This window comes from Nyctereutes procyonoides, unplaced genomic scaffold, assembly GCF_905146905.1.
Source record: "Nyctereutes procyonoides isolate TBG_1078 unplaced genomic scaffold, NYPRO_anot_genome, whole genome shotgun sequence".
NCBI lineage: Eukaryota > Metazoa > Chordata > Mammalia > Carnivora > Canidae > Nyctereutes > Nyctereutes procyonoides.
Window position 1 is genome coordinate 12,072,891 of NW_026575139.1, and position 22,281 is coordinate 12,095,171.

Here is a 22,281-nt window from a genome sequence, read left to right on the forward strand (position 1 = left end):
TCTTGGGTTGGATATAGTAACATTTTTGACTAAGTGCTTTCTAACATTAACCTAAACCAATCCTTGATTTACTAGAACCCACTTCCCACTCCAAGGACATTTTTCTGAGACTGGCTTGGTTATAAAGTTTCTCACCGGGCGTCTTGAAACAGTGAAAATGCTCCTCTGTATGTGTAGTAAAGTGTCTTTGTGTGTACTGATCATACTTCCGTGCCTCTCCTACTACCAGACAATGGGCAGTAGCACATCTACTAAATGTTTTTTATAGAATATGGAGTGCAACGTTTTAAGCAAAAACCTTAAAAACAGGATACAAAACAAGAGGATGGGGGAGGGAAGGAATCAATCAAAGCCTTTTCTGCATATGCTGAGGGAAAAAGGCCCAGAAAAGGCAAGTTTGTGTTTATCACAGGCAGGTGTGCCACGTAGTAAATTCATAAAACTGGGAATAAGTTAACAGCCACTCGTGAGTTCTAGGTTGTGATAGTGAACTATGTGACTTGGCCATTTCGTTTACCTGCAAATGACTTCAGTGCCCAAGAAGGTAAAGGGTCAGGACAGGAAGCAGGATATCCACACAGGTAGGGTCTGTGCTATAAAACATGAAGCCCATTCCCCTTAAAACGAGCCTCGTGGTTTTTAAAGACGTGTTTTCAGAGGGCATAGATAACGTATGATTGGGAAGGTGTGTGGAGGCCTTCTGAGTGGCATGTTTGGAGAGCTGGCTGTGCTAAGTGCAGGGAGTGAGTGTAGACGAGCTGTGCTGACACTGATGTCTCTTCTGTTTCAGCACATCAGGTCCACCCATCTGGCCGGGCAGTACCTTCTTCAAGAGAAATGGAGCCCTTCTGCAAGGTAGGTCTCTAGGAGCCCCCCACCCCCCACCCCACCCCCTGGCCCTGTGCCCTTGTGCTGGGTAGCACGCAGGACAGCTCTGTCCTCTTTAGCAGTGGGCACTAATCTGGAGAAGTGTGGCTGTTGTGGGTTGGGGCCGTTTGTCCAGTTCTCTTTATTTCTTCTTACTCACGCCTCCTGGTTGCCATGAACCGTGAATCCGAAACTGGGACTGGTTCTTTGATTTGCCACCACTGATCGTATCTCAGATGTGTTCGGCTGGCTTTGGTGGAACTAGAATGATGTAGCAGTTAGGATATGACAGTAGCATCAGCCGAGCTGGAAAGCTGGTGAAAACAAACACTGTGATCTGTTTGGGGTGCTCTGGCACTTTGGTTATTGTGGTGGTCCATTTATTCCTTGCTGTCCCCTAGCCATCTGCATGTGCCTGGAGGATTGGCTGTGGTTTGTTCCCCAGACTGGGACTTCAGTCACCCCTCTCCTGTTCCCCATGAGTGGCCTTTGCAGGAGGGACAGCCTTCCTATTGTCCAGCCCACCCTTTGCTGCTTTGCTGTCCTATCCAACATGCTCAAGGATTTCCAACTGCCTTTCATCTCTATTTTGGCTATTAAGTTTCTTTTGAAAAGACTGAATAATGTGAAAGAGGAGTAAATGGTTAAAAGTAGTCATGAGGTGCCTTCTAGATAACTTCTGGATTAGAAGATCTGCTGTGCAGATAAGCTGGAATTGGTAGGCTTCAGCTCCCTGTCCCCATCCGTCGGTCGGCTAGGTGTCAGAGTGGCACAACTGGCCTGCAGCAGGTGGGTCTGGGTGCACCAAGAGCTTTAGAACTGGACTGGGCATATAGTGTGGAGTGGTCCGTGCATTTAGGTTGGCTTAGAGCTGGTAAGCCTCTTTTCCTGAGAAGCGCATGCCGAGGGCCGGCCAGGTATGTGAAAGAATGAATATAAATGTGGCTGAGCAAAGGGACATTTATCTTCAGGTTTCCTGAGCAGCTCAAAGAGGTGGAGTCACATTTTTGTTGTTGTTTTATAGGCCATGCGATTACATACTGTCTTTTTAATAGCCCGTGAAATCGGGAACCGAAGGATTTCCTTGCCTTTTTGCTTGGTCCAGGTGCAATTTAGGCAGGCAGGTCTGACCAATTCTCATTTTAATGACCATTATAGATATCCTAAATATTTAAGGGAGAAAGGAAACTCCCTCTACTCTCAAAGATTAATACATAATTAAAAAAAAATTTGTTCTCCCTTCAGATAGCGTAAATGGAGACCAATTATGATGAGCCTTTGGGAGTTTTTTCAAGTGAATTTCAAAGTTATGTGCATATTTATTTTTCCTCAAGATCTGTAACAATGATATCATTCATGTTTGGATTATTTTCAGAAGAGAGATTTTATTTAGGGAGTACATTTTCTTACAGGATTTTTATTCATTAAGTTTCACATTAAGTAAGGTTTGCTCTTACGATATTAGTTTCTGGTTGTTTCTCCGGGCAGAAGCATGAAGAAAACATCAATAAGGTTCTGAAATTGAGTGATTTCACTCTGAGATTCTATCTCATGGGTGTGGACCTTTTTTCCCCTTCCTGATAGGGTTTAAAATTCTAATTATTCTGGGCGTTGCAAATCACATTATTACAGATTTCAGATGCTTATTCAATCCACATTCACTTCAGTGCAGCCCTCCTATTTTTTTTATTTTAATTAAATTAATTTTTTTGTACATGTGAAAATCTGAAGACTCTTGGTCAGAGTGTGAGAGCGTGGGCAAGGCTTTGTTCATTTTTTTCCCTGCAGTATTTCCTTGCTGTATATGTGCTATATCTGCAGTTAGAGTTCTCAAGATACTTTTATGGTACTAAGATTTTTCAAACCAATGTGCCTGTTATCCCTAATTAATATTTGCGTGTTCCTTCGGTGGTGGTACTGGTTCCATCAAGAAATTGCTAATGCCCATGAGCAAAAGTTTTATAATAAAAATATGGATATATAAAGAAGGGAGCCGCCCAGTCATACCAGTAGACAGTTTAGGTCAGACTCGAGTAGAAGAAAACATGCCTGATTTATACTCACTTTGTCATCTTTTTATACTTTACATTTTCAAAATGCGCACGCACATGGTCCTCCTTTTCCCCTGTGGCCAGCAGGAGGGCATCTCTCCCGGGTAGTTAGGCTAGGAAAGAACTCTGTGGGTAGGTCCCAACCACAGAGATCGGAACTGAAGGCAAGCAGGTGCCCTAAAGAACCCAGTTCCTAGAACCAGGATAGAAGGTGACCTAGAGGCCCAGAGACCTGCTGGCAAAGCCCAGCAATTGTGGGCCCCCCTCACAAGCAGAACCAGCCGAACTGGTCTACAAGGGGGTCCTCGGGGAAAACCGGCTTTGAGCAGTGGCCCTGGCAGTTGAGCCCACATGCACGGAGGCTTGGCAGAGGAGCACATGTGTCCTGTTGTTTGGAGGAGGGAGGCCGATGTTTGTCAGGAGGGTGGGAGAGGAGGGACCTGTCTGTTCCTGGGAGCACTGGCACTTGAACAAGACCTTGGAAGGTAGCTTGTGGGCATGTGGAAACAACCAAAGGCGTGGCACAAATGGGTAAAGGGAGTCTGTAGGCAGGGGAGGGCATGGCAATGGGGACGCCACCTGGTAGGTGTGGACAGGGAATGATTCGAGGTCACTTTGTGGCGACGACATCCCACATTCTCGCAAGATATGCCTCAGAACGCTGTGATGTCCAGAGACGGGATGGAGGAAGTCAGACTCTGAAATCCATGGAACAATAGGACACGATGGTTACACAGTGGGAACCCATGGGTGTTGTCTAGTGGTTGTTGTGTTTATTAGCTATGGAGTGGAAACATGGTAGCGATTTTTTTCTTTTTCCCCCAGCATAAAACCAATTGCAAGAATTAACTGGAAGGAAGCACTTGAGGTTCTCCTTGAGTGTGGCCTCTGTATTTGGTTCTTGCAGAGTCACTGGCGAGAGGGCGTGCTGAATCATCTAGCAGTTTTGAGGATAATAGGGTAAGATTTGGTTTAGATTACACAGGCCTGGGTACTTAACATAATTGGTCATTTCATCAATTCACAGTATTTATTTTAAATGCCATTTAAGCTGCTCGAGACAATTTTAGGATGTTAGCAGTTTCGGGGACCAGAGAGTACTTTAGTTCTTGTACAATGGAAACCTAGCTGCGCGCCAAAAAGGGACAAACCCTTTGTTTAAAGGGGACCCAGGACGGGTCCAAATAGATGAGCGTGGCTTATTCGGGGCCCTGAAGGAGTGGCCAGCTGACAGGTGTCTCCAACTGTGCCCTCCTCATGGCTGTGTGTCTCTGTTACGGTCTCTGTGTGTTTGAAATACATTTTTAAAATGTTATCAATTAATAATATCTTATGTTTTTAATGAAAAGAGTAAGGAGTTTTATTTTTTTTTCTTTTCTAAACTCCCTTGTGCCTCCCACACACACACACATATACACACTCATTCCATTCACCCACCAAACTTAAAATTAGGTTACTGTATTTAAACATCACCCTTGGATGAGTTATTTTCATGAGTCACTGGTTACTAATTAAAGACACTCCTCACCCCTGGTCTGACCCTTCATCTGGTCCCTGAAGATCTCATCCCAGCACTACATATGTTGTTGCTGTTCTTTCCGCTCCCTGCCTTCTACTGAAAGTTCCTACAAGCTACCGTCATCTTGGCTTCCACTTCTGGCATTTTGGGCTTCGTAGGGCCGTGGGCCTCGAAGATCCCCATGCAGTTCCACTCAGAGAGCAGCCTCTGCCTCTCCTGTTCTGTGCCAGCTGACACACCACCATTGCCCCACCTCCAAGCACAGCTTTCTCATCCACCCCTGTGTGTTGGCCACTGGATTAGGCTGAGGAGCTACCCAGGGAGGCCCAGGGCCTGCCCCCTCAACCATTTACAGCCTGTTCTGGGGTCAGACTGCACATCCCAGCCCTTGCGGCAGAGCTACTCAAGCACCGATGCCATGCCCAGTTGCTAACCACCCCCCTCACCCTCCCATTGCCGGCCTTCCCGACTCTCCCTCCACCTTCCTTCTCTCTCTCTCTCTTTCATCCCAGGATCGAGCCACTAATTATTATTAAATCTGTTTCCTCTGGATGCAGTGGCGGAATTAAAATAAATTCCCTAACACGCATAACAGATTTTTGTTTCCATTCACTTCTGACAACCCACTGGATGAGCTAATGAAATGGAAGGAAGACCTCCAAGGCATTCTCAGTGCACAGAGCAGGATCATGCTGTCACAGGCCCAAGAGCAGAGAGGGAAAAGGACACTGGCTCCTTTGCTGTCGGCTGCACGCCGCCCTAGGAGTACACAGATGTGCACCTGCCATCGGCCAGGCACAGATGAGGCTGACCGTGACCATGGGATGACTTGCTTTGGGGAACGCCAGGTTTCCAGGTTCCAGGTTGACATTAGGGGCTGCCTTTCCGGTCTTCCGCCCACTGTCCACAGCCCTGCTAGGCATTTTTACTACTCAAATGTATGTAGTATCTCGCTTTGGCTGTACTTCCTGCCACGAATGGCTCATGAGCAGGTATTTAGTATATTACAAACAAGCTCTAGTAGAATCACCGGATTATGAGCAAGGGGGCCTCATCATGGTCCCCACACTACCACTTGGTAACCTTCGTGAACTTGGGCAAGCCACAGAGCATCCCTACATTTTTCTTGTTCTTATGTGTGAGTTAAGGAGTGGACCTTAGCCGTGGCAGTGGGTTCCTATGGAGTAGCAGCTCCGTTCCACTCTAGCAACTTGTTTCCTAGAAGTAGGTCCCAATGGATTTGAGGCTCAGCTCTAGCTCACTGGGAATAGTCCTACCTTGAGCCAGCTGTGTCTGCAGATAGGCCCATGGAGAGGAAACAGGGTGGTGGCGGCCTGGCTAAAGACTCCAGTCCTTGATCTGGAACAACTCTGGAAGGTCCCATGGATCTTAGGGAGGCGGTACATTATCAACTTGGATAGCCTGGAAGTGAACCAGTGAACCCTCTCTTGGCTTCTTGGGCCACTGGCTTAAGCTTCTCTGCAGAGGTAATAATAATAATAATAATAACAACAACAACAATGCTTGTCTATGGGGCCTTTGTGAGGATTCAAGAAATTCATACTAGGCATTGAGAACATGCTAAATTCCTAGTCAAAGTTAGTTATTAGAACATCTTAACAAAAGTCTGGCTGGGAAAATAGACCTGAAATTCTCTGAATAGGATTGATTTCCCTGTGTCATTTATCTTCCCTGCTAAAATCTCCCTCATCCATTTGCTGGAGTTAGTAATTCTCAGAACAGGGCCAAAGACTGGGGATGCCCCAGATCCTGTTGGATTTATACATAGATCCGAAAGATTTGTTCATCCCTTTATCTCAGATTCCTTTCAAACAGACCTGCTTCCTTGAGAGGTCACCCAGTTCACAAATACGGAGCTACCTGCCTTGCTCTAAAATTGTATATACACAGCCAGTACATAGACAGACATGTGAGAGAGTATGGATTTAGCACCACCTCACCATGGGTTTGAGTCTGTCCCTCCCTGAGCACCAGCTGTTGGACCTAGGGCCTCAGTTTTGATTGTCTCTACAATGGGGCTACCAGATGTGTTCCCCAGAATCTTTGTGTTGGTTAAGGGAGAATGTGAATGTGCAGACATAAGTCTAGTCCAGTGCCTGGTGCCTCACAAATTGCTCTATCAGAGCAAAGATATTTTAACTTGAACTCTTTCATTCCCAGGATTTCTGATCATTAATCCTGGCAGATATAGTCAAGGTGAAAAGTTCCAAAACACCTCAAAGGAGCAGACTCCCAATTTCCCCCTCCTTTGCATGATTTCCATTGTTGCTGCCAGCGCACACTGTTGTTTCCTTTCCCACAGAGCCAGGATGGCCCTTGCAGGACCCCATCTCTCCCACAGCTGTAGGCCTCCAGGCCCTGGCACTTCTGTACTTCTCTCCAGAAAGACCACGGGTCGTATCTCTGGACTTGTTGGGCTTTGCCTTGACCCTCCCCCACTCATTTCTTTCATATTTGGTTGTAGCCCCTGGGCTCTTTGGCTCCTCTCATCTAATCTGTTCCACAAGCTGACTCTTTTGTCCGTTTTGCAAACGAGGGCATCCACCTAATGCATAAACCTCCTGATTCTTGTCCCCAGGCACACCCGTTTCAAAAAAATATAGTAATAACAGAAAGGGGGGTGGGGGAGGAAAGCCTCCCTACATTTCCCCCCCAAGTCCTAATTGCCTTCTGTCCTCTTTTGGTCTGTGGAGCCCTTTGGTTCTTAGGAGGGGCCCCTTTCTCTTGGCATCGTGTATCTTATTGTGCTGTACCAAGTTATCTGTGAAGATATTTATGTAACCACAGTTACAAAGCCAGGAGGCTGTTTTTGTTCCCAGTCAGGTGAATTTAAAGGCATGCTGGTCACTTCTCGAATCACTCATGTTCTATGTGGTCACTGACAACATGCTTTTAAGATTAAGCATAAGGAAATGCAAAAAATATATGGAAATGCAATTTTAAAGGAAGGCTTTGTGAATTCTGACCTTACTGTGTCTTGCAAATCCAAATGGACCCCATCTGCAGTGACCCTGACTTCCCCCGTGTCTCCAGCCTGACATGGAATATGAGAAAACATCGGTCCCATGGCCTGGATTTTCCCCTCTGGCTCGCACACCCCCTGGCCTCTCTCCCACTGTCTCTAGGAACCATTTTCACGGAAGTCCAGTGTTGCGCTCTGAGAAAATGGGACCCTGTGGACAGAACTAGGGAAGTCAGAAGGAGTTGCCAGTCTGATGGAGGATGTGGCATTAAGAACTTCCTCTGGGTCAGGCACCTGCTGGGCAGGTCAGGCTAACCCTCCTGTTTCTGCATAAATGTCCCTAGGAGGGGAGACAGCCTGGAGTTGGGAGGTGGGGGCTGGCAAGGGGTACTGGGAATTAATCTAGAAATAGCCACTGCAGTTAACGGGTGCAGATGAGATTCTCAAGGGGACATAGAATGCCAAAGAGGGAGAAGGTCCATGTTGAAAAAACATAGGTTTCTGATAGAAAGTGGTGGTAGCTGACAACACCAATAGTTAACAGCAGAGAAAAGCTTAGTTAGAAACTGGGGAAAATCACGGGCACCTGGGTGGTTCAGCGGTTGAGCGTCTGCCTGTGGCTCAGGTCATGATCCTGGGGTCCTGGGGTCAAGTCCTGCATCGGGCTCCCCACAGGGAGCCTGCTTCTCCCTCTGCCTGTGTCTCTGCCTCTCTCTGTGTGTCTCTCACGAACAAATAAATAAAATCTAAGAAAAAGAAAAAGAAACTGGAGAAAATCACTGAAATGAAGGACAAAGAGTTTCAGAAAGAGGGGAGGGACAAGAACCCCCTGGTACAGACAAGCCAGGGCAGATGGGATTGAAGAAAACCGTCCTGTGGACTCTGATGGTTTCAGTGGCACAAGGGGCTTCAGGGCAGAGCCACTAGGCTACTTTCTATCTTTATGAACCTGCCTGTTCAGGAGATTTTTAATAAGTGGAATCGTAGAATATGTGATTTTCTGTGTCTGGCCATGTATATTTTTTCCTTTCTTTTTTTAAAAGATTTATTAATTGATTATGTATAATTTGAAGCAGGGAGGGGCAGAGGGAGGGAATCTCCAGCAGACTCCCCACTGAGCAAAGAGCCCGATGCAGGGCTTGATCCCACAACCCCGAGATCACGACTTGAGCTGAAACAAGGAGTCGGATACTCTACTTACTGAGCCACCCGGGCACTCCAGTTCTTTACACGATTCTTGTATTAGCATTATACGTTAGGTATTACGATTCCTGTTTTGTACATGGGGAAAAAAATCAGGCCTGAACAAATGTCCTGCTCAAGGTCACAGAGCTGGGATCATAAACCTGGACTCACACTAACGGATCTTTGGTTGAGAATGGCGTAAGTATTTTTTGAAATGTTCCACTTGAGAACTGTGTTGTTCTGCAGACTGAGGCTAGGGAGCATCCTCTTGTAATGGTCAAAAGCAATTTGTAATGACAAGGCAGAAAGATGGAAATGAGTACTTAGGTTATCTTCTTTCATTCATGTAATCAAGGTGCTTCGTTTCTCTTTTGCGCCCCACACAGGACTATTGTAAACAGCTAAACATTAAGACGTTTTAAAGACTGTGGATAGAGAAAAAGGGAAATCCTCAAATTAGTCATTCAGAGATTAATACAGTGAGAAGAACCCACATTTTTACAGAATGAATATCCTGATGTATCTGGATTTTATAGTAGGAGATAGAGAGCTATTTTTACATCAATTATAATTCATCAATAGGAATATATCCTGGCGGTTTAATTTTTGAATGTTAAAAATGTTTCTCTGATCTATTAAATTGTATCAGATTATAAAACACATAAAGATTATGCAATTTTGGATCACACTATACTGCAGAGCCTGCTTTTATCAAAGTGCTCAATCTTAAAATACAATTGGAAAAGTCATTCCCCTTGAAGTTCTGCTTAACCATGCTCAGATAGAAGCATAGAAATATTTTTATGCAATTGCCAAGAGGTTTGCAAGTCAGGAAGAGTTTTTAAAAATATACTCACCTAGCTGTTCACATTACAGTTTCAGAAGTGCACTTGAAAGCATCTGTCTACCTGTAAACTGCAAGAGGTCAAGTCTGTGTTTTTGTTTGGTTCCCTTGACGACCAAAAGGTGTGGCTGTGAGAACTCCTGGGTATCCTGCTCACTGCAGAGCACGTGATAGGTTAGGAGTGTACGTGTGCATGTGTGTGCATATGTGAGTGAATGTGGCCCAGGCACCCAAGCTTTCATCACCCACCTTGTAAATTTCTCCTGCCCTGGCCCCCTGCCCTTCATTCCTCTGGTGAGCCCACCCTACCCCGTTCTCCTGTTGGCCTTTGTAAATGATAGCATGAGGGTAAAAGACCTCAGTTTTCAAATCAGGTGTACCTGGATCCCTTCCCTGCCTGGCTGCCCAACTGCCATCTGACCTCGGAAGGGTTACGTGAACTCCTTCGGGCTGTGGCAAAATGTGAAAACACCAGTCCTGCAAGATTGGTATCACTGTGGGGATTGGTGATGACAGTCTGTGCAGCGTCCCTGGAACTTCTGCAGGAGCTCCACACTCAGGCTTTTGCTCCAGGGGAGGCAGCGTGCCTGAGACCGAAGAGTAGAGACCTTGGAGTGCCCAGTCTTGGTGCAGAGGCCAACCTCTGTGGTCCACCAGCTGTGTGACCTCAAGCAACTCCTCTGATGCATCTGAGCCTTTCCTTCCCAGACAAACAGCAGTATTTCATGGGATTTTTGTGAGAGTTAAAAGATAGAGTATATAAGGGGCTGGCATGGTGGTTGGCGATTCTTGAGTGTTTAATGAATTGAATTCGCTATGCTTTTGATAGTATTTCTGCAGTTTCCTAAGGGTTTCAATATCTCCCATCCCCAAATAACAATAACATAAAAAAACCCTTCCCCAGTTGAACTGATGTTATACTTTCAGGAGCAATAAGGCTGTTTCCAGTCTCTCTCTGAAGCTCCTGCTACATTAAGGCAAATACCCAGGAGATACCTGATACCCACAGGAGGAGTAGAACTGGAGTTCTTACCAGCTGTTCTCACGGACACTTTGGAGTGACTAAGATCTTGCATAAATGTGACACAGAGAAAGAAGGTCCCTTGGGGATGGCTTTGAATGGCTTGTGATCTCTGCTCCTGTTTCTTCCTCACAGTGTCTCTGTGCCAGAATACAAACTTTTTGCAAAGATGCATCTCAGCGGGGGGAGGAGGAGAAAGAAAAGAGAAGGTACACATAAAGAACTTTAGAAAATCATTTAAAGGATTATATTGAACTTGTCCTCCACTTCATGGTCACCCTAGCACACATGGGTTTGCCCCTTTTTGGGCCGTGTTCTTTGTTTTTTGTTTTTTGTTTTTATGGAGCATAGTTAGGATGATCTCATGCTGCTAATTTGACACAAATTGCATTAAGGTGTTAGAACCACATGTCTGTGCATAGAATTGCTCTAACCTAGTGTCTTGGCTATGGGTTCATTTCCCACACTGTGAGCAAGACTGTGAAGACATCATGACAAGAGATGAGAAACCCGTGACCTGTAGAAAGGCCACTTCTGTTTATCATTTGTGTGTACTCTATGTCTCAGACTCTAAGACACTTCATTCTTTGAGTTTTGCCATGGTTGGGAAATGAAACAATTACGAATGAGGTCCACCTCTGTGGTCCACCAGCTGTGCGACCTCAAGCGACTTTCAAACGTTCACAGCTATCATAAGCCTAAAATGGTGTCCTTTTGTGGGACCTGCTGTTCTTCCCCTACCCCAGCTTCCAATATATATTGCAAATGGGGGAGTTCCAACTTTTTATAGGAGCTCCCTGGCCTCAACAGCTGGTTGAGAGATGGGCGTGTAACCCAATCCAAGCCAGGTATTTCTTACCTTGGATCTGGGGGCTCTGAAAGATGTGCTAGATTCAACAAAAGGGTACCATGTGGAGTCAGCCAGTGTCCAAGGAATGGCACCCAGGCAAAGAAGCAGAGATGAGGGGCCACTCTCCCACTCTCCTTCCCATGGTTGGAGTAGATGAGCTCTAAATTTTATTTAGCTTGATTTGGAGAGAGAGAGAGAGTGTGTGTGTGTGTATGTGTGTGTGTGTACCCAAGAGTCCTAATAAAGAATCTCTAAGTGAGGCGCCTGGGTGGCTCAGTGGTTTGGTGTCTGCCTTCAGCTCAGGGCGTGATCTCAGGGTCTCAAGATCAACTCTTACATCAGGCTCCCCACAGGGAGCCAGCTTTTCCCTCTTCCTGGGTATCTGCCTCTCTCTGTGGGTCTCTAATGAATAAATAAATAAAATCTTTATAAAAAAAAAGAAGAAGAAGAAAGAAAGAATCTCTAAGTGAATAGCCTCAGTTAAACTAAAAGTATGTCACTGATTTCTGTGTGTCAGTAAAATTCCAACCTCTCCATTGGTCTAGAAGGCCCACTTAGTAGTTTGGCTGTCCAGTGAAAGACTCCAAGATGAGCTTAGAGAGCTTTTCTGAGTTGGTGACTTAAGTAGGATCGTGGTAGTAATAATACCTGTTCTGTCTGTTCCCCAACTCAGCTTAGCACCTGGTAGAAGTAAGCTTGGAGAAGCTCACGTTGAGTTTATAAGGTGGCTGCCTCAGCCTTTTGGGCTGCAGACATCAGCTCAGAGTCTAGCATTTCCTCAGTGTCCTCAGGAAGAGTTCTGAGCAGCATTGTAATTAGACCAGCCTGGATCGCATGACCACTGGGAACTATCAGTGTGACCAGAGGAATTGGTGGGGAGGAGCTCAGATTGTTTTATGCTGAGGATGGACACATCACCTCGAAGCACATGCGTGGATTGGGAGATGAAAGGTTCTCCAAATGCACGTATGGATCAGTTCCTGAAGAGGGGAAGAGGAACTGTCCGTTACAACAGCACAACCATTTTATTTAAAAAGCAAAGCACTTGGGGGACGCCTGGCTGGCTCAGTTGGTAGAGCATGTGATTCTTGATCTCAGGGTTGTAAATTGGAGGGTCATATCGGGTGTAGAGATTATTTAAAAAATAACTTTTAAAACATTGTTTTAAAAAGCACTAGATACAAAAAGTGTTAGGTTACGTATGCAAGTATACATAGCCACTAAGTGGAAGATATAAGGCCAGAATGCAGATCTTCCCACTTGGGACTTGTCTGGCTTTCTTTTCATGATAATGGCCATTATCCAAGGGTGTACAGGATTATCAAGATCTCAGGGCAGAAGGTGGTGTCAGTCAAGTTAAAGTAATTTCCCAGGGGCCCAGCATCTTCGCTAATGATGACATCCACTTTCCTGGCAGGGTAGGGATTGCTAAAATGTGTTGCCTTAACTAGATTCCCCGCATTGTTGATAAGGGAAAGATGGGAAACGGCTGCCCTTGACTGAGGATTAACCTTGAGTAACAAACCTCTGTATCCTCATGAACTTCCCTTCCCAGCCAGAGTTGGTCCCTGGAGCCCCATTGTTAAGACTACAAGATGCTTGGACAGTTGGTGAATGTATTAATCAGCTAGAGCTGCCGTAACAAAATACACACCGGCTGGGGTGATTTAAGCAACAGAAATTCATTTCCTCACAGTTTGGGAGACCGGAAGTCCAAGATCAAGGAGGTCCAGGGGGGCAGTAGGTTGGCCTCTCCTGGTCGTCCCTTCTCGGCTTGCAGATGGCTGCCTGTCCCTGTGTCCTCGCATGGCCTTTTCTGCGTGCACATGCTTCCCCTGGTCTCTTTCTCTTCTTAGAAGGACACCAGCCCTATTAGATCAAGGCCCTGTTAGGGTCCTGTTGCATTAGAGCCCCACCCTTATGTCCTTGTTTAACCTTATCCAAATTCGGCTGCATTGAGGGTTAAGGTCTCAACATATGAACTGGGGGTAGGGGAGAGGGGGAGGGCCTTTCTGTCCAATTCAGGGCAGTGATTCCGTGCATTCATCTCCCAAACAGGCCTCCGTCTCCTACTGGGCGCCAGGTACCTGCCTGCGGCCGGGGATAGAGATCAGGAGGTCTCCTGCCTCCAGGAGCTTGCCGTCTAGCTCCAGAGTGGAACCGCCTGGAGTCGTGGTGCGCGCCCTGTCAGACTCCACAGGAAGGCTGCACGCAGGGCTGGGGGGAGTGGAGTGGGGGGATGGGGGACCAGGGGGCTGGGCAGACCGAGGGGGTGAGAGCCCCCGGATCGCCGCCATCCGGGTCGTCTTTGGGCTTCTCATTACCCAGGCTTCTTAGGAAAAGCAGTAATAATCACGTTGTAAATCAGCGTAATTTGAAGAGTAGTTAGTAATGAAAATCCAGTTCAGGACCAGAGATGGAGCCTCTTCAAGCTCACTCGCTAGTTCCCACCTTAATTTCTTAAAATTAAGAGAGTGTTAATGGGGAGACTCAAAATTGTTCATAATCCAAAATGTAGCGGGGCGGGGAGGGGGGATGATAAGATGCTAAATGCAAAAACAAGTACCGTGTGAGTGTGCGTGGGGGCTGGGGTCACGGGGCGACAGAGTTCACATCTACGTAAGGCCATTTAACTGTAAATGACATTTCTTGGACATGTGCATCAGTGGATTCAGAGGAAAATGAGGTTTCCTAAAATAGCAGTTGTGCAACACGCAGAACTGAGTTTGGCATTGGAGGGACCCGGCTTTGGATAGGACTGTGAGGCTCTCTCCTACCACCCCTCTCCTGCCCACACACAGCTCCATGTTCACTCACACCTGTACATCTATGCCTCTTGGCTTGGTCAGATAGTCGACTCTGAACATCTGTTTCTTCATCTGTAAAATCGAAGGAAAGGAAAGGAAAGGATGTGCAAGCCGGAACCAAGTGACTCTAGCAGGGTGATCGCTTTGGTTCAGGGTTTGCCCCCTGCCAGAGTTTGCTGGGACATGCAAGGAAAAGTCAAGGTTGTGGCTTCTTTGGGGTGTAAGATAGTGACTGGAGAGGGTGGAAGGGGGAGCCCCTGAGGTGCCAGTTTGTTCTTCTGAGCGCTGGTTACATGGGTAAATCGCTTGGGAAAATTCATTGTGCTGGATAGGTATGTGGACTTTGCTGGGTATGTTACTTTGGTCGAAAGTTTCAAAAACGATTGGGCAACAAAAATTTAATTATACCTCCTTGATTTCAGATTTTCATTACGGCACATGTAGTGAACCTCAGAATTCTTACATGATTAAAGATGAGATTGTCATAGATTTTTATTAAATCAATGTAGTAAATTAAAGCTGCTGAAACACAAAATAACAAGAATTTCTCTCACAATTCAAGCGTGTTTTATTAAGGCCCGCTGAACCTGCTTGTTATTGATATTGTTAATACAATATTTAGATTCCATTTTGAACATGCCAGCTGGCAGAGATTACTGAAATGTCAATCTTTCCTGAGAGTGAATTTAAAAAAAAAAAAAATTCAGTACCAGAAGAGTTAGGTTCTTAAATGTAGGTTAAGATGAATTTATGGGACTATAAGTGAAATTGGGGGGGAAAATGAGAACTCTGGAAAACTTCGAGGGAAGTTCTTTGCCAGAACACATAGGAGACTCCCACAAACCTGAAATTTTTACATAAATTTTACATAATTTTTAAATAAAAGTTTGTTCCATCATCTTAGTGAATAAGTATGTTGGTGAAGTAATTGATTTAGAAACCATTGTTAAAGCCTTGAAACTTTTGTAGCAAGCATTTCATGAATGAAGAAAACAATATATTGGAAAACTTGAGATTTTAAAACAAGCCGGCCGGGGTGAGGAATGGGCAAAATGAGTAAAAGTTGTCAAAAAGTACAAATTTCCAGGTATAAAATTAAATCCCAGGATGTAATATACAGCATCATGACTAGAGTTAACACTACAGTATTGCATATTTGAAAGTTGGTAGGAGAGTGGATCTTAAAAGCTCTCACCCCAAAAGAAAAAACAGTCTGTAAGTATGTGTTGTGATGGATGTTAGCTAGACTTATTAACGGTGGTCGTTTCACAGAGTATAAAAGTATCAAATCATTATGTTGTACACCTAAAAATAATAGACTGTATATCAAATATATCTCAGTAAAAGTAAAATAAAAAGTAAGATGACAATAAGCGGACCAGTTACACTGAGATTTGTAGTTTCCAGGGACATATGGAATAACCAGGATCTTTTTCCACTGGAAGCATGTATAGTTGTGCTTGTACCTTGAAGGCTGACCAGAAGAGTGTCCTTCCTCTGCAGCATTTGTCGAAATGATTGAAGTGTTGTTCAGGAAAGACTGTCAGATCTCTGAATCATTTGTTATCTTCAATTAAACCGTAGGGCCCCACGTACCAGTCCTTTGTAAATAATGTCTGCGTGGCTAATGCTGCCTCTTAAATTTTCAGATCTCTTAAGATTGTGTTGTAATTTAATACAAATAAACTTAGCATCATTTTTTTTAAGATTTTATTTATTTATCCATGAGAGAGATACCACAGAGAGAGAGAGAGAGACAGGTAGAGGGAGAAGCAGGCTCCATGCAGGAAGCCCAATGCAGGACTCGATCCCAGGTCTCCAGGATCATACCCTGGGCCAAAGGCAGGTGCTAAACCGCTGAGCCACCCGGGCTGCCCACTTAGCATCATTTTTACGTTAATACTCAATATTGGATTTTGCCTTCAAAGTGTCCCCAAGCCTAAGGCTGTGTGTGACCCTGCCATTGTTCAGGGATAGAGAGAGTCCCAGGCAGGTCTGTGTTTGCTTTCCCAAAAGAAGTAAGACAATATTGCAATATGTTTTCTTTCTATAGTTAAGGTGAGGTACCCGCCTGTTCTGATTTTGACTAGTCACACCGAGGAATACACATTAAGGCCTACACACTAAATGATTCTGAAGGCCTTTGTTGACCTTTGCGGTCCGTCCCGACCAGGCTGAGAGGTGTCAGTAGCGTGGCCTGTATTCACACCCTTCATCAGCCCTTCCGGTATTTTCATCTCCCAGATGAGACAAGAAAGTACACACCCTGGCTTGGGAGTCACGTCATGGTACTAAAATCGAGTTGTGAGAGTGCCTCTGGCATGTGTCTCTTACATGTCTTCGTGTGATTTCTGATTTGTCCACATTCTTCCTTCACATCTTGTAAGAAAAGGTACTTGCTTGATTTTTAGGACAGGGTAGTTTAAATAGTCTTTCCTGTGTATTTGGGCTCATCATTTTGGTGAGAGCAGCAGAGTGCCACAGATCACATCCTGGCCTCTGGTTTGGATATGGTGCATGCATATCTGCAGGGAGCAGCTCGGGTCACGGGATGTCAGAGCCGGGAGCTCTCATAGACCCCTCACTGGGCACACTTTCGATGAACGGACAGGTGAACGTGGCCCAAAGCACCGGGGCTGGCCGTGGGTCACAGGGCAGATTTGTGGCGAGCAGCTCCTTGGCAGGCCAGTCCAACTCTCCCTTTTGTGCCATCCTTTCAAATTGGAGAAATTCCCTTTTTCCTCTTGGTCTGCTAAAGATACAGAAAGGGAGAAAAGAAACCCCAAACTGACAATCAGTGAAGTAAGACTGAAGACTTCTTTCTCATCATAGTGGCACCCATCCTGGCCTAGAATCCCAGCTTCCTCCTCACTGCCAGCATCGTGTCTCAGATCTCAGTTTTCCCATCTATGAAATGGGCAGATCGGACCCCTACCGTGTGCTGGGTAGCAGGGAAAACTTACATGGGATTGCCTCAGTGCCTGGCATACAGTAAGCATTCCATCATTAGAAACCACCATGCAACCATTTGGTAGCTCTGGCTCTTCTTAGGCTCCTTCTGAGAGATTGCACGCCCCAGCCAGCCCTGGGTTTGAACCTGGCACACTGCTTATAGGTATGATCTGGAATCTGACTGAGGCTGACCCCAACTCACATCAGAAGCTAAAGAACAGAAAGGCATATGCCAGAAGGGTAATCGTAGTTATTTTGAGCCATGGAATTAGGGGTCATTTTTTTATTCACAGTATACTGGCTGCAATAAGGTGGTATTGGTCACACAAATTAAAATAAAAGAATAAAAGAAAGTTTGCAGCTGCTAGCTTATGTTCATTAGGTTATTGTTCATGGTTAGCTTCGATCTTCAGAGATCAAGCAATGTTGGCAAAACTGTAAAATGGCAAAATGTTTAAGGCATTTCTGCACTACTTAAGTATTAGATAACAGGGAAGCTTTAGATCTCACCTTCCTTGTGCCTAGTGTGTGCACCTGAGAATCCTTTTAAATAAATCTCCATAACTTTGGATTATTTTGTGGAATAGAAAACAGCAACGATGAAAGCACTCAGCCTTCAGACCCCATTGGCCACACAGGGGCAGAGCCACATGGACCCAGACCCTGTGGGCCCCAAGCCCTCTGGCAGGTTCCCACCCTCCTGATGCAGACAGCGAAGGTGAGGGAACTGCTCTGTATTTTAACAGGATGGGGCGATCACCATAAGCAGAGGGGGTCTTCCTGCAGCCCAGAGCTCTGGTCCAGGCTGTCAAACCCCACCCCTCACCCCTGGACTCCTGGCCACCTCGGGAGTGGTCCTGGCTCTGTGCCGAAGAGAACAGATCTTCTCACAGACCCAGAAGAACATTTCAGTTGGCAGATAGCGATCTTTTTGATCACATTCATTTTGTCTGGTACACGGGGCCACAGACTTCCACCATCTACTATTACGTAGACCAACCTGCTGCTTTTCCATAAGGAACAGAATTTTAGTTCAGCGTGTGAAACTGCTGCATGAAGTTGAGAGACCACAGATTTGGAATTGAATGTCAGGATTCCAGATTTTGAATTTGTATGTAGCTGTTTTTATTTTACTTAAAATTTCTTATAACTTTAAACGTACTTAATATGCACTTCAGATATGCTTCCAGATGTTCTCTGGCAACCAGAGCTGGTAGCAAGGCTTCTATTCCAGGAGTTGACCCCAAAGCCAAAAACTTTCCTCCAAGCTGTAGTCTTTACTTGGGTGTTCATTACCGTTTGCTCTAGAGATGCTGTGCTGCAAAGGGCTGCATGTCAATGAGTATATTTAATTAATTAGTCTAACATACCCCATCTTGGTTCAGAAAGCATTTGCAATAGATTGCAAAAATGCAACATAACTATAATTTTTTAAGAGCACATACAGAAATCAAGACAAAGGGAAAATAAAGGTAGGAAACCCAACACTAATCTATAAAATTAATCTCATAACTTCTCTATTGGTTTTAGGGATAGAGTGGTCCCTCATGAATTTGGCTTTGAGCTTCCTAGTAGCAAAGGCAAAGAGAGAAACGTCACCTGTTTATTTTATTTTTTGATCACTTGTTTGGCTTCAATGTTCAGAAGATTAAAACTGATTCTTAACTAAGGAGGAGTACAGAGGTCGCTGGTACGAATTTATTTGTCCTTTAGATCCCAGAGAGAGAGTGAGAGAGAGAGATCCTGAGTTAGCAGGATACAGAGGATGTTGTCTATCGCATCTCTTCAGGCAGGGCCACTGCAACAAGACCTCTAGAAGCCAGTTCTTCAGTGACAGCTCGAGGATGTTGGTTTCTAGCCTGAATGAAGGTCTGGGGTAGGGCCATGGAAGCTGTCATATAAAAAGCTCCCAGGTGATTCTGATGTACAGACAGGCTTGATAATCTCTGTTTTCAGGTAGTGAGAAATATGTAACTAACCCAGTCAGTGAGTTGTTGCTGAACAGGAGCTAAAAAGCCTGTAAGAGTGCGAAGCTCACGGAGGGAGTAGGCTGAGAGAGAAACTAGGGTGGGGATGGCTGAGCCTGAACAGACACCGGATAGAGACCCTTGAAAGGAAAGGACAATGAACATACTTCTAAGTTACAAATATTTAATATTGGTTATACTTATCATCATTGCGAATTCTTTAAGTTATAAATATAATAAAGTTTAGAAAAACATTTACCAGTGAACAGGGCTCCAGTGATGCTGGCTTTCTACCCCAGGGGCGAGTGCTTATTACCCCTGCCTCTTGTGTGCCAGGCACTGAGCTTGCCACACACCTGCACACCCTCACTTGAGCCTCACAATCACCCTGGGGGGTCGAGGTGGGCATTGTCCCAGACACTGGCAGCAACTGGGGAGGGAATGGAGGAACTGGGATTTACTCCACATTTGCCCATTGCAGGAGTACCCATAAACTTGGAGCTCCATTTGTGCTTGTTAAGATTTCCTTTCGCCTCCCTCTCTCCCTTTTCTGGTTTGGTTTTTTTTCCCCCCAATGGAAACTTTCCATGGAGCCAAAGTAAGGCAAAACATGAAATTGGAACCTTTCCAGTTGAACTACGAGCTTTAGGGGCCAAGAGTTCTCTGGCTCAGGCTCCCCCTCGACACCAGTGTCACCCTCACAGAAAGGCCATGGAAACACTACTGTGCCAGGATCGCCCTGCCTCCCCCAGCAGTGCCCCATAGCGCTTGTGTGATGTGACTCAAAGCCCCATTTGTCATGGCTCGGGTGTGTGTTCAAAGACACTCCAGTTTCCAATCAAGAGACAGATGGTTATTTCCTATTTGATTCTTTATGATGTCTCATTTACTTTTGCAAATTAGGAAAACAAATACGAAGCCTCTGCTGTGGTATTGAGGAGATCACGTACAAGGTTTGGTAAAAGTGTACACACCATTGTCTTTTCATCTGTGTGTTCTGAAGAAATGCTTTTGCCCCTTAGCACTGACCCGCACCCAAACTACGCACTTTGCGTGATACAGAGGTTAAAATGGGCTGCAGATCTGATCAGCTGTCGTCTCCCACCAGGATCTCAACCAGAGACCAGCCAAAGTGTTTCAAACTTTTTATGGTGAAAATTCAACCTGGTGGGGAAGCCCAGAGGGGATTTTGAGAGATTTTCTCATCTAGCCTCCTCCCCCAGGATCGGATTATGCACAAATTGGTACTTACAGGTGGTAATTAGTTCTGTTCTTAAGAGATTTCTCTAGAGGATAATTTTACTACTTTCTCCAATAGTATGTTTTAGCCTGAATTTCTGGAAGGAACTTCTTCCCACTCTTTAATTTGAACCTCTCTTACGTTTTAAATACAATTTCCTTTACTTCTGTGCTCTGTGAAGAAGAAAACAAACAATAAAACAACAAAATGGTTTTGTCCCCCGCATCCTATTATAACACCTTGAAAATGTCAACCTCCCCATCAAACACACATGGGCCGCGTGGGAAGGTGGGACTCAGCCTCTAGCAGTAGAATGGCTGTGTATCCTTATGTGTCCCTGTGAGTCAGCAGAGGAGTTGGTGATAGTGATTAGTGGGGTCCACCTCCTCCTCCCACCCCTGCCCCTGGGGACCCCCACCGCATACCTCCAGGGTAGGTGGCAAAGGAAGGGTCCTTTTGGCACCTGACAAGAGACTCTTCTCAGAGATAACTGGATTACACGCTAGTTAAATCTTAGGCCTCAGAATCATTAACTCAAGAATGTTTTTTCCTACTGAGCTCACCTGCGACTCACACACAAAGTAATGCTTTGCAGGATGGCCAGGTCTTAAATGAATAACTTGAGAAGTCTAAACTCCTTCAATGGGGCTGTGATTCTTTGAAAAGAAGACTCACAGAGGTCCCACCTGCTCAGGCTCCTGTTGGCAGGATATCAAACTGTGGTCTCATAGCCAGATTTTCCCTGAATAATGAATGAGCCAGTGCTGAGCAAGTCAGAAATAGAAATCGATAAAGCTAAACACCAAGAAGAGGCAGCCCTGCTGTAGAATGATAGAGCATCGAGGCCGGCGGATGCCAAACACAATAACACATATCCTTAAACTCTCTCCAGTTAGGGAAAGAAGAAAAGCAAACTTGAAACTTGGGGAGAGTCCTAAGGGATCAGACCTTGAGGACATATCACACTCAGCAGAAATGGGGAGGGATATACAGACAGTTGGTGGAGCAGCAGCTTCGTGCACAAATCTCCTGGGAACCCAGCACCAAACATCTTCATAAATCCTATGTTTGCAGCTGTGTGACCAAAATAGATCCCTACACAGCCTGTTTGTCTCAGCCTCGTGGAACGTGGTAAGGCCACGAGGCCCAAGAAGTAACCGTGACCCCTGCCCTTGCTCAGCACTGAGCTGTGCATCATGCATCTGCCCGTTTCTGACTCCCTACCCCCCAGCCGTTCAGGTGGGGGCCCGCACAAACTGGCTTTGATCACCGGAGATGCAGTCTTACTGATGGATTGATTTTTGTCCGAGGGAATGGTTGTTCCATGATCGACTACTCATCTCCCCCTTTGAAAACGACAGCAGGCATCCTTAGGAGGCAGGCCAGTGTTGGAGTGGGTAGCAGAAGGGGCAGGGCTGTGCCAGCGTGCTGATTGTACATGGCTGGCCAGCAGGCAACTGGACTCAGTCCTTTGGTTAGGGACACATCAGGTGCATGCCTTGGGCAAATGTTCAGACCCCCATCTACCCCACCCTCCAGACTCTTTGTGAATCTCTGTCATTCATGAACAGGAATCTTGTCCCTTAAATGCATTGGGACATTAAAACCAACAAAAAGCATGAGAAGCACTGGAGAATGGTTCTAGAAGGGTGGTAGGAGGGGTTAGTCTGCAGAAAGCACTAATGGATTACCATGGATGAGTGGCATGCCAAGTGGTGTCTCCTTGGGCAAGGGTGTGGGGGAGGTCACAATTTGCTGACATCTGAGTCCGGATGCTGGGCCTCACTGCTGGTTGACTTAGAATCCTGTTAAGAATGTTTTAGACACAGAAGGAACATTGGACGAGGAGCAAGGCCTCCTGGTTTGATCTTCGCACCTCTCCCCTAGTAGCCAAACCCACACGTGCAGTTTGTGTTCAAGTCTCTGGGCTTCAGATCTTCATTCAGCAGGATGGGGTGTGGGATGGGATCCGTTGTCAAGGTTCCACCCAGCCCC

General features: G+C 45.7%; 1 protein-coding gene across 1 annotated transcript in view; it reads left to right on the forward strand.

Annotated features, from left to right (window-relative positions):
* The window catches only part of FOXN3 (forkhead box N3), a 223,533-nt gene that overhangs the window by 107,726 nt on the left and 93,526 nt on the right, over positions 1-22,281 (forward strand). Inside the window, exon 4 of the mRNA XM_055303583.1 lies at positions 791-855. Coding sequence (XP_055159558.1) covers positions 791-855 — 65 coding nt within the window. The remainder of the gene's footprint in view (positions 1-790; positions 856-22,281) is intronic.